Here is an 11,668-nt window from a genome sequence, read left to right as displayed (position 1 = left end):
TATATATATATATATATATATATATTAGGTTTTAGAGCCCGTGCATTGCCCGGGTGAGTAAATAACCGTGTAAAATCAATTGAATTTATCAAACAATTACGGAGTTTTTTTTAGAGCTAATATATTCAATAAAATGATAATAAAGGATAAAATTACTAAATTGCTAACACTTTATAAAATAGTTAGTGTATAGAGCTCGTGCATTGTACGATATTTAAAAAATAATTAAAAATCACTTACAATTTTGAGTTTTGTTGACAAATTTTATAAGTGATTTTGAATGATGTTAGTAACTTTACAATATTTAAAAAAATAATCAAAACAATAGTTGGAAAAAAAAAAGTTGACTTCCTCTACAGACCGACTTTCTCGGCCCATTTCTTCAACCAATTCATTTAAGATTTGCAATATACTCCGTATTCATTATTAACAATATTATTACTAACTATTTTAATAATAAATCACAATATATATACTCAAAAAGTATGTCTAAAATTGATTATACATCTGTAAGAACTTCAAAAAGTACTGATATCGGCCAAAAAGTCACATTTTTATCCCCTATATTAAGCCCTAAAACAATAAAGATTTAAACTTTGTCGGCAAAATTATCACTTTTTTGGTTGATTTTGTAGATTAAGTAATTATGAAGGCGATGCAAAAAGAATCAAGTAAAATTGGAGCTAAAGCGAAGATTCTAGAGCGAAAATGGTGAAAGACAAGAAATCAAGTTACGATCCAACAAATCAGCAAGCAAACGGCCTGCCAAACAGCTTGCCAGTATGGCAAACGGCCTGCCAAACGGTCAGAACAAACGAGCACCTTAAACGGGCAAACGTGGCAAACTGCCCCTGCAAACGGCCTGCCAAACGGCTTGCCAAACAGCCTGCCAGCCGTTTGCAGGCAAATTTCAAGTCTATTTAAAGGGTTTTCTCCATCCATTTCAATACACACTCAATTTGTAATTCATTTCATATTTTTAAGCTTTTAATTAGTTTTTAGTAGTAGTTAGCTTAGCTTTTATTTTTCGGAGGATATCCCGGCGAGTCCCTACGATCTCGGGAAGATTTCTTCGGCCTTTTCAGGTTTTTATTCGAAACGCTTGTCTTTTATATTAAACATGTGTTCTTACTTTTTATGTTAAATAATGCGTTCCTATATTACCATGATAGCTTAATTAATCTGTATGTTGCCATATAGAAGTTTGGGTTAGCGTAATTATGTAAATTTAGTACGATTACTGTTATAATACTGAACTAGGAAGTCTGATAGATTTGTATGCTAGCATCTTAAGGATTGACCAACCTAGGTTGTGATCAGGACTTGTCCACCTATATGAAATTAGCTAGTTCATAGGATTAAGACCCCTGGTTATACTGTATCTGAAAATTCTATGAACTCGGTATGGCCGGAGTTCTCAAGAGGCATTTAATGCGCTTTTAGGACACGGAACTTAGGAATTGAGACATGAATGACCTAGTATGCCTATTGACTGTTCTGAAGAGACTTCTTAGGAGCTGTTAAGATCTAGTTAGTGCCTTCACTGTGTGACCCAAGCCTATTGCATGTTCTTTTCTGATTGTTGCCTTAGGTCTTAGTCATATCAACTGTTTAGGTATTCATTAGATTTCTATCTGCTTTACTATCAGTATAATAACTATGATGCTATATAATGTTTGAATTGTTATGATCTCATTAGTATGATGGAATGGTTGTTAGTTTTCATTTAAGGTTTTGCCAACTTAAACCGACGGATTCCTTCCGTTTGTGATCAGTGTTCAATCAACACGGCACGTTGTTATTCAGTTAACTAAACTGATAACAAGGGTTAGGACTAGAGCTTAACTCACTAATAAACCTAGTACTTTACTGAGGATAACCTCCGAGGTATTGTTACCTTTCAATTATACGACCAAGTGACATACTTCTCACTGCTCAAAGAGAACTCCGAGAGTTCAGAGACAAGTAGGTCTGTGTAATTGGCTCATCCAACCAGATCTACATCATTCCAAGCATAGTCTTAACATAAGCATAATTACCTTTCCCTAACCCAATACTGATATCTTGGTCAACATTTCCCTGATCTGCATACTCCGGATATCCTTCCACTTATTTACTTTTCTGCATTTAAGACTTTTAGCTAAAAAAACAACTACTATCTTTTATTCAGGTAATTTAACTAAAAGACAATTATCCACTTGATTCTCAATTCGTTAATCAGAAAAAATACGACAGTAGGTTAACTTACACCTTCTACACCTTAGAAAGTAAAAGTAAATTTAGGCCTCGCACAATATAAATAAACAAAACCACTGTGTGCTATCTTGGTCAACTGAATCAGACGTCCTGCGGCCTAACGACACAGTACAAATAAAACCGTCCGTTTTGTCCATATCAAGTACCCTAAAATTTTGAGAGATTGTGAAAGTTGTTTAGGGGTTTACTATCCATTTCAAATTGTAGGTCAAATAAGTTGATAATAATTGTAAGTAAATTGAGATAATTAAATTGATAATTGTAATTAAATAAGATTAATTGTACTAATTACATGTCAGCATGGATGAATAAAAAAGATGTCACATCGGCAACGGAAGTTATAAAGTTACTTTATTGCAAATTTAAATATCGAGTTTTGAGCTCGTTCGTTGCACGACTATTATATATATATATATATATATATATATATATATATATATATATATATATATATATATATATATATATATATATATATATAACATTCTTTAATTTATCAATACTAATAACAGCGCGGGGTCCCGTTTGTCGTTTTGGTTTTTACATTTTTTATCTTTAGTGTCGCTTTACAACACCATTCATTTAACTTTTTGGTAGAAAAAAACATCACGTGGATAAGTGGCTGGCTGAAATGGTACTGTTAGGGGCCCACATGCTACTTCAAGATTGGTCTTCACCTTTTATCTCCATCAACAAACACCTACATGTGCCTTCTAGATTTTTCTATACCACCATCCTAGCTACTGCTACCATCGCTGCTATCACCCGATTGTACTCGCCGTCTTTGTCACACCCACTAAATGGGACCGGGGGTCATATGTGACTAACCAATATCAAAACACAAGTGTAAAGCGAGAACGACTCTAAATGAGACGTTTTTATTAAAAACCAATGTATTAAAAGTAGCGGGATTAAATAGTCATTACAATTGTAAAACCCAAAATGCAAAGGTAAACATAATTGTTTTAATGCAATAACATAAATATAAAATGCGGACTCCATAGCAGCCAAGTCCAAGTACCAAGTAACCTTTTAGCAATCTTCACCTGAGACAAAACACACTTAAAGTGTCAACCAAAAATGGTTGAGTGAACAACATAGGTTTATAATCGTTTTTAGACCACAAGATTTAGTTATAAAGTTTGATGTAGAGACATCGTTCAAAAGTAAGTGATGAAGTTATGATATCGAGACTAAACATAAGTTACCTTAACACTTTGTTCGTTCGTGTCGTTGAATCATTAATATGTATCCATTGACCAACGGTCAACTAGATAGAGACGTCGCTCTCAATAGGCCTACTCACATTAACTAAGTTTGTGTTCACTAAGCAATTAACGATATCATGGTAGGGATTTAGCATGAAACATAGCATGGCAGCACAGTTAAAAGTATAAGAACTTGTGTCTAAATTGCAAAACAGTTTAAAAGTAGCATGTGTCTCACCCCAAAGTTCAAAATAAGTATATAAAGAAAGTTAAAAAGTGGGGCTATGAAGTTCACCTTAGTAGCAAGTAAGTTATTCCACGCAAAGAAGAACGAACGGAGTAAGTGACCGGAGATCTCAACCTAGAGATATAACATTTGGTTAGTTATTGTCTAACAGACAAAAAGTATGTTTATTAATAAAGCAACTATACTAACAGTGACGGTTCACGAGAAAAGTTTCTATTTCTCGAAAGTTTCTATTTTCGGAAAGTTACTATTTATGGAAAGCTTCCACTTATAGTAAGTTTCTAGTTTTGAAAGTTGGGGTTATAATCCTTCAAAAGACATTTTACAACTTTGCCCGAACTTCGTTGCTATCAAGTAAGTCGGGGATGACCAGATGTAACCGGGGCCCAGGACTCTTGATCAGAAACTAAGTCATGACATTCGAGATCCACAAGCTTGTCCCATAAATGGCAACCTAGACATCATCCTCTTACGACCGTAAGTAGCGGTGAAGTTCGTATATATTGTACGTTATCTTTTGATTATTACCTTCACGTATTATAGGCGTATAGATACGATACGTTAATATATTTCTATTATACTTATTAGTTTATTTGTGTAACTAGTATAATACTAATTAATATTTATTTTCATTTAATGTTATAATAAGTATTTAATATTATACTTAGTTTTTATTATTAAATATGTAATAAATATAATTATCATGTTTATTTATTTATTATTTGTAATTATCTTATTATTAAAATCACTTTAAATTTCGATAAATATCAAAAATAATCTAAAAATAATATATTCTATTTTTCCACTGGTCTAGATAAATAAGATAACCATTTAAAAATTTTACCCTATTTATTATTTATTTACTTTTTGGTTTATTTATAATAAGAGTTTAATTATAAAATAAATACTATTTCGTTCTAAAAATTATGTTTTTAATTTTTACAGACCTATACAAGTATCATAACCTCAGAAAATTTTTATAAATATTTTTATTACTTTTTGATATTTTATTACGAATTTTATATCGTTTACATGTTTAATTATTAAATAATTCGTATTTAATTATAAATAATACTCCAAAAATTATTATAATTATTTTATATGTTCTAATAATGTTCTAAATAATTTTCAAGTAATTATTACTGATGTTAGTATTTTATTAGATTTTAATTCATTTTTATACATTTAATTAATTCGTTACACAATTAATTATAGAATAAATATATATAATGTTATAATAACTAATTTTTCTCATCCGATAATTTTTATAAGTCTAGTAATCTTTATAAAAATTATCATAACTAATTTTAAGTATTTAGAACAATTAATATCGATTTATATATATATATATATATATATATATATATATATATATATATATATATATATATATATATATATATATATATATATATATATATATATATATATCGATTACTATATAATACTAAAAAAGAATTTGTTTCGTTGATTTTAACTACATACCAACAAGTATTGCTTTATTATTATAAACTTTTATACTTGTAATTCATATCTATATACTTATATATACACATGCATGCATGTAACATATTCATATCAACTTATATTTATATATAAATTAGAAACAATTAAAAATATGAACAAGCATGGATCTAGGGATACCTTAAGGGTGTTAAGGCCAAGACAAGGTGATGGTTGATGGTGATGATTGACTAGGACAACAGCAGCAAGAACTCACAACAAAAGGGTGGCAAAACGAGTGAGTCTTGGACTATTTTGTCGAGCAGGAATAGCAGGAAAACAAGCGACTTTGAGCTGTTTTTGGGTGGCGGATCACAGCAGAAAAGTAGGCTGTTGGTGGCGGTTTATAGCAGCAATAGAGGCTGCCTTTTTGGGCTGTCTGTGATGGTAAAAACAGCAGCAGAACTGCTGTAAATGATGGCGGGTGAGCTGCAAGAAAACGCAGCTAGGGATGGCACCCGTGGGCAACGGGCATGGATCCTTAGTACCCGCGACCCGCCCGCCAAGATTTTTCTTTACCCGCGGGTACCCGTTACCCGCCAACGGGTAAACTTTTCTGCCCGTACCCAAAACTCGCGGGTACCCGCGACCCGCGGGTTTATAATATGTGCATTTTAACTACTTTTTATTCATGGATACCCACTACCCACGGGTTTTACGAGTGAATAATTATAAAAATACATTAAAAATTTTAAATTTATAATATATAATTAAGTATATGTATGCGGGTAAATGGGTATATCCACTGGTAGCTTAAATGGGCATCACGAATTCACGGGTCGGGTTTTACCAGCGATGGGTATTAAATATTCACGACCCGCCCGCGACCCGCCAACGGGTACAAAATTTTACCCGATCCATGCCCGCGGGTACATTTTTTCATAAACACCCGCCCATCACGGGCACGGGTACCCACGGGTCACGGGTTTTTTTTCTTCCCATTGCCATCCCTAAACGCAGCAAAGTGGCGGTGGTGGGAGGCTGCAAGAACGGATGCAGTAGGGTGGCGATGGAGGCTGTTTTGATGGTGGTTTGGTCGGTTTAGGGTAGTGGTGTTGGGGCTGTAAAACTATCGAGCAACAAGAAGAAGTGGGAGAGGAATTGTTGTGAATTTTATGATGCAACACATGGAGAGTAGAGGGGTCTTTTTTTAGGCCAAGTATTAGAAGTATAAACACGCTACAACTTCAAGATGATAAGCTTTAGAAAAGGATTAGGATTGATAGAATTCTGATTAGATTAGGATTGTTTGTTTGAGTTAGATTAGGAGTTATTTTTAGTCACTTATCCCTTTTAATTTGTAATTGTATTATTTTTTTATTTTTTTTATTAAATATGCTGACTTTTTTTATTATATATTTACTTTTTTTTCTACGGATATAAATATACACATATTTGTATATTCATTTTTTTATCTATCTTATTTAATTAATATATGATAAACATTATTTTCCTTTTTAATTTTAGTCCACAACTTTGGTTTATTTTATTTAGTTCACAAAAGTTTTCTTATTTATATAAATGTCTCATTTTATTATTTATATAAGGTTTAATATTTATATAACACAGAAATGCATAAACTTTAATTAGCAGTGAGTGTCGACTAAAAGTTTACTATTTGGTCAATGTTTTGCTAACTAGAAATTTATGAGCACAAAAGTCCTAAGACTAAAATAGTAAAATTGGAAATGAAAAAATGAGGGTTGTTATAGTACCTCCTCGTTAATAAAAACTTCGTCCCGAAGTTTTACGTAGACTTCTCGGATGCATCAGCGGTTGAGAAGAGATGGGGATATTTCCATTTCATCTGGTCTTCACGTTCTCAGGTATACTCGGGGCCTCTTCGTGAATTCCAACGGATCTTAACAATAGAAATGTTGCTTTGTTTCAAGCGTTTAACCTCACGATCTATAACTTCTATAGGTTCTTCGATGAAGTGCATTTTATCATCAATGCGAAGGTCATCCAAAGGAATAATGAGAGTGTCATCAGCGAGACACTTTTCAGATTCGAGATGTGAAATACATCGTGTACATTACTAAGTTCAGCGGGTAGTTCTAATCAATAAGCCACGGGTCCGATCCTTTATATAATCTTGAAAGGTCCAACAAAACGTGGACTTAGTTTGTTTCGTTTACCAAATCGAACGACGCCTTTCCAAGGAGATACTTACAACATGACTTTAACACCAACTTGGAATTCTAAATCTTTTTGACGATTATCAGCATAGCTCCTTTGTCGGCTGTGGGCAGTTTCTAATCGTTTCTTAATCTGAACGATCTTTTCGGTAGTTCCGTGTATGCTCTCAGGACCAGTTAACTGTCTGTCCTCTAGTTCATCCCAGCACAGTGGAGATCTACATTTTCGTCTGTATAAAGCTTCAAAAGGTGCAGCCTTAATACTTGAGTAATAGCTGTTGTTGTAAGAAAATTCAGCTAAAGAAAAGTGTCTATCCCAACCTTTACCGAAATTGATAACACAAGCACGAAGTATATCTTCCAACGTTTGAATGGTTCGTTCACTTTGACCATCGATTTTCGGATGATAAGCAGTACTCATGTCGAGTTGAGTTTCAAAGGCATATTGTAAAGTTTTCCAAAATCTAGAAGTGAATCGACTGTCGCGATTGGAAATGATAGAGATAGAGACTCCATGATGTGAGACAAACTCTTTGATATAAAGTTGTGACAATTTCTCCATTTTGTCGGTTTCTTTGATCGGTAAGAAGTGTGCAGATTTAGTAAGACGATCCGCTATGACCCAAATAGTATCGTTGCCACTAGAAGTTGTGGGCAAGTTAGTAATAAAGTCCATAGTGATACACTCCCACTTCTACTGCATAATATCCGACTGTTAAAGTAAACCAGATGGCTTTTGATGCACGGCCTTAACTTTCAAACAAGTAAGACACTTGCTCACATAATCAGCAATATCAGATTTCATATTAGGCCACCAATAAAACTCTTTCACATCGTGATACATTTTACTAGAGCCTGGGTAAATAGAATACCTAGTCTTATGTGCTTCATCCAAGACTAGTTCTCGAAGATTTCCGAAGATTGGGACCCAGATTCGATTATTGAAATATCTTGCTCTGTTTCCCTTGAGTTCAAGTTGCTTTTTGAGACCTTTAAGTCCCTCGAGTTGGACGTTCTTTTCCTTCAATTCCTCAAGTTGTGCTTCACGGATTTGAGATGTAAGATTCGTACGAATAACCATGTTTAAAGCTCGGACTCGAATCAGTTTGACACGATCCTTTCTACTAAGGGCATCGGAAACTACATTTGCCTTACCAGGATGATACTTAAGCTCGCAGTCGTAGTCATTTAATAACTTGACCCAACGCCTTTGTCTCATATTCAGTTGCTTCTGGTCAAAGATATGTTGAAGACTTTTATGATCGGTAAACACCGTGAATTTTATCCCGTAGAGATAATGTCTCCACATCTTCAATGCGAATACCACAGCTCCTAACTCCAGGTCATGCGTGGTATAGTTCTTCTCATGTTTCTTCAGTTATCTAGATGCATAAGCTATAACTTTGTTACGTTGCATTAAGACACATCCGAAATCTTGGTTCGGGGCATCACAATAGATTACAAAATCGGCGGTGCCATCAGGTAATGATAGACTTGAGGTTGTGGTCAATTTTTCCTTTAGAATCTTGAAAGCAGATTCCTACTCTTCAGACCACTCAAGCTTCTTCCCCTTGTGAGTTAGCTTGGTGAGAGGTTTTGCTAGAATAGAAAAATCTTTGATGAACCTTCGGTAATAACCAGCAAGTCACAAAAATTGGCGAATTTGTTTCGCACTCTTAGGCACTTCCCAGTTCTGAATAATGGTGATTTTTGCAGGATCAACATGTATTCCTTCACTATCAACTACATGTCCAAGAAATTGTACGGTTCGCAGCCAAAATTCTCACTTGGAAAACTTGGCATACAGTTGTTTCTTCTTTAAGAGCTCTAGAATCAATTGCGGCTGTTGCTCATGCTCTTTCTCGTTCTTGGAATAGATTAAGATATCATTGATGAAAACGATCACGAATTGGTCAAGATAAGGTTTGCATACACGATTCATAAGGTCCATGAATACAGCAGGAGCATTGGTTAAACCAAAAGGCATGATAAGAAACTCATAGTGTCCATAACGAGTTCGGAAAGCAGTCTTAGAAACATCAGCTTCCTTGACCCTCAGTTGATGATAACCCGACTTAAGATCAATCTTCAAGTAGATACTTAACCCTTGCAACTGGTTAAACAGGTCATCAATATGCGGGAGTGGATAACGATTCTTGATGGTTAGCTTGTTGAGTTCACGGTAATCAATACACATCCTCAACGTGCCATCTTTCTTCTTGACAAAAAGAACGGGTGCTCCCTACGAAAACAAGCTAGGACGAATGAAACCTTTTTCTAAAAGTTCCTGGAGTTGGTTGGAAAGTTCCTTCATCTCTGATGGAGCTAATCGGTATGTAGTACCGGGAGTTAAATCAATTTGAAACTCAACCTGTCATTGAGGAGGGAGACCAGGGAGTTCTTCAGGAAAGTCTCTAACCACCGGTACATCTTCAATGCGTTTCTCTTCTGGTTTGACTTTCTTAACATAAGCCAAGATGGCTTGATATCCTTTCATTAGATACTTACAAGTTTTGATACAGGAGATGATATTAAGTTTAGAACCACTCATCTCCCCTTGAACGATTAGGGTTTCCCCATTTTCAAGAGGAATGTTAATGGTTTTCTCATAGCACATGATTTCAGCTCTTAATGGATGTAACTAATCCATCCCTACAACTACATCAAATAATGGACGTAACCAATCCATCCCTACAACTACATCAAAGCTTCCTAACTCGACTGGAAATAGGTCGATCTTAAAGTGTTTTTCGACTAGAATTAGATCACAGTCTTTATACACGTTGTCTACTTTCATAACCTTACCATTCGCTACTTCTACAAGACGCTTAATTTCTAAGGCTTGTGGTTTTTCAGTGAATAAGGCACAAATTTCAGTAGACACGTAACTTTTATCAGCACCAGAATCGAATAAAACAGTATCATAGAAGTTGTTAACAAGAAACGTACCCGTTATCACTTCATCATCATCACGGGCTTCTTCAGTAGTTATCACAAATGCACGGCTCTTAGTATTTCCAACGTTTCCTTTGTTCTTTGGGAATTGACTACGGTAGTGCCCCACTTCTCCACAACCATAGCAAGTTGGAGCAATTGCGTTTGCCTTTGTTGCAGGATTAACGGGAACTCTATGATACTTGGCTATAGAACCCACCTTCTTGCACTTGGTGCACTCGGCCATACACTTCCCATAATGGTGCTTGTCACAGCGAGTACATTGTGGTTTCGTCCTAGCATAGCCACTTCTAGAATTATCAACAGCCTTCTTATTTGAACCCTGACTTGAACCCTAACTTGAACCCTGAGCTGGTTCAAACTTTCTCTTGCCCTCACTAGTCTTAACCTCGATTTGTTTATTGGCTGCACTCCTTCTCCTCTTAGCCATCATTAAATTCTGAGCCATCAATATCACCCCATCTAGGGTTTCTTTCCCTGCAGCAATGACATATCCCTTAATTTCTTCAGGAAGACCTTCCATGTACCTCTCTATCTTCTTCTGTTCATTCGGTATCATATCGGGGTACAAAGTAGCCAACTCTAGAAACCGGTTGGTATAAGTCTCAATGTCAGTGCCCTTAACCTTCAATTCCCAGAACTCAACTTCCAGCTTATGAATTTGGTTTCTCGGATAGAACTTATCAGTCATCATCCTTTTTACGACAGCCCACGGAATGGCATTTGCAGCATCTAGCCCTACAGTTTTAGCATAAGCATTCCACCAAGTCAAAGCAAGGCCACTTAGTGTGTGAGTAGCATACTTCACTCGAACGACATCTGCACAGTTACAGATGCGAAATATCGATTCGAGTTTCTCAAGCCAACGGGTTAATTCGACGGCTTCCTCATTTCCTTTGAAGGATGGAGGCTTGTAGTTCATAAATTCCTTGTACGTGCATGAAGTAGGTGGATTTTGATTCCCTTGGTTGTTCCCTTTATTGTTATTATTGTTGCCTTGAGCGGCATTGATGTGGCCAAAACGGACGGTTTTATTTGTGCGGTGTCGTTAGGTCGCAACACGTCCATTCTAACTATCAAAAGAGAACACTGGTTTTAAATTTATATTTAGCGGGGCCTAAATCGTACTACTCCTTATTATGAGTAAGGGAAGTATGACCTAGAGTCGTATTTTTGAGATATCAGTAGAATCGAACCTATATCTAAAACTTAAGATAGTTCTAAGGTGCAGGAGTAGTGGGTGATTACCTAATTTTGGGTTTTCTAGTAAAATAAAGTAAAGTAAATATGATAAAATTTATAATTCAGATAAGACTAAAATAAGTGCATGTTATGATTTCATCAGTTACTTTGCTGGTATT

General features: G+C 35.2%; 1 protein-coding gene across 1 annotated transcript; it reads right to left on the bottom strand.

Moving 5' to 3' along the window:
* Window positions 1–10,641: 10,641 nt before the first annotated feature.
* Window positions 10,642–11,229, bottom strand: LOC139871321 (uncharacterized). The gene has a single exon (XM_071859043.1). The coding sequence runs from the start codon at window positions 11,227–11,229 to the stop codon at window positions 10,642–10,644; it is 588 nt and encodes a 195-aa protein (XP_071715144.1).
* Between the last annotated feature and the right edge of the window lie 439 nt (window positions 11,230–11,668).

This window comes from Rutidosis leptorrhynchoides, chromosome 10 (genome assembly GCF_046630445.1).
Source record: "Rutidosis leptorrhynchoides isolate AG116_Rl617_1_P2 chromosome 10, CSIRO_AGI_Rlap_v1, whole genome shotgun sequence".
In the NCBI taxonomy this organism is placed as follows: domain Eukaryota; kingdom Viridiplantae; phylum Streptophyta; class Magnoliopsida; order Asterales; family Asteraceae; genus Rutidosis; species Rutidosis leptorrhynchoides.
The sequence above is the reverse complement of the archived record's forward strand: the minus strand, read 5'-3'. Positions and strand labels throughout refer to the sequence as shown.

What these genes read in the sequence shown, in the direction of transcription:
- LOC139871321 (XM_071859043.1), bottom strand. Translation starts at nt 11,229, where the DNA reads ATGAACTACAAGCCTCCATCCTTCAAAGGAAATGAGGAAGCCGTCGAA.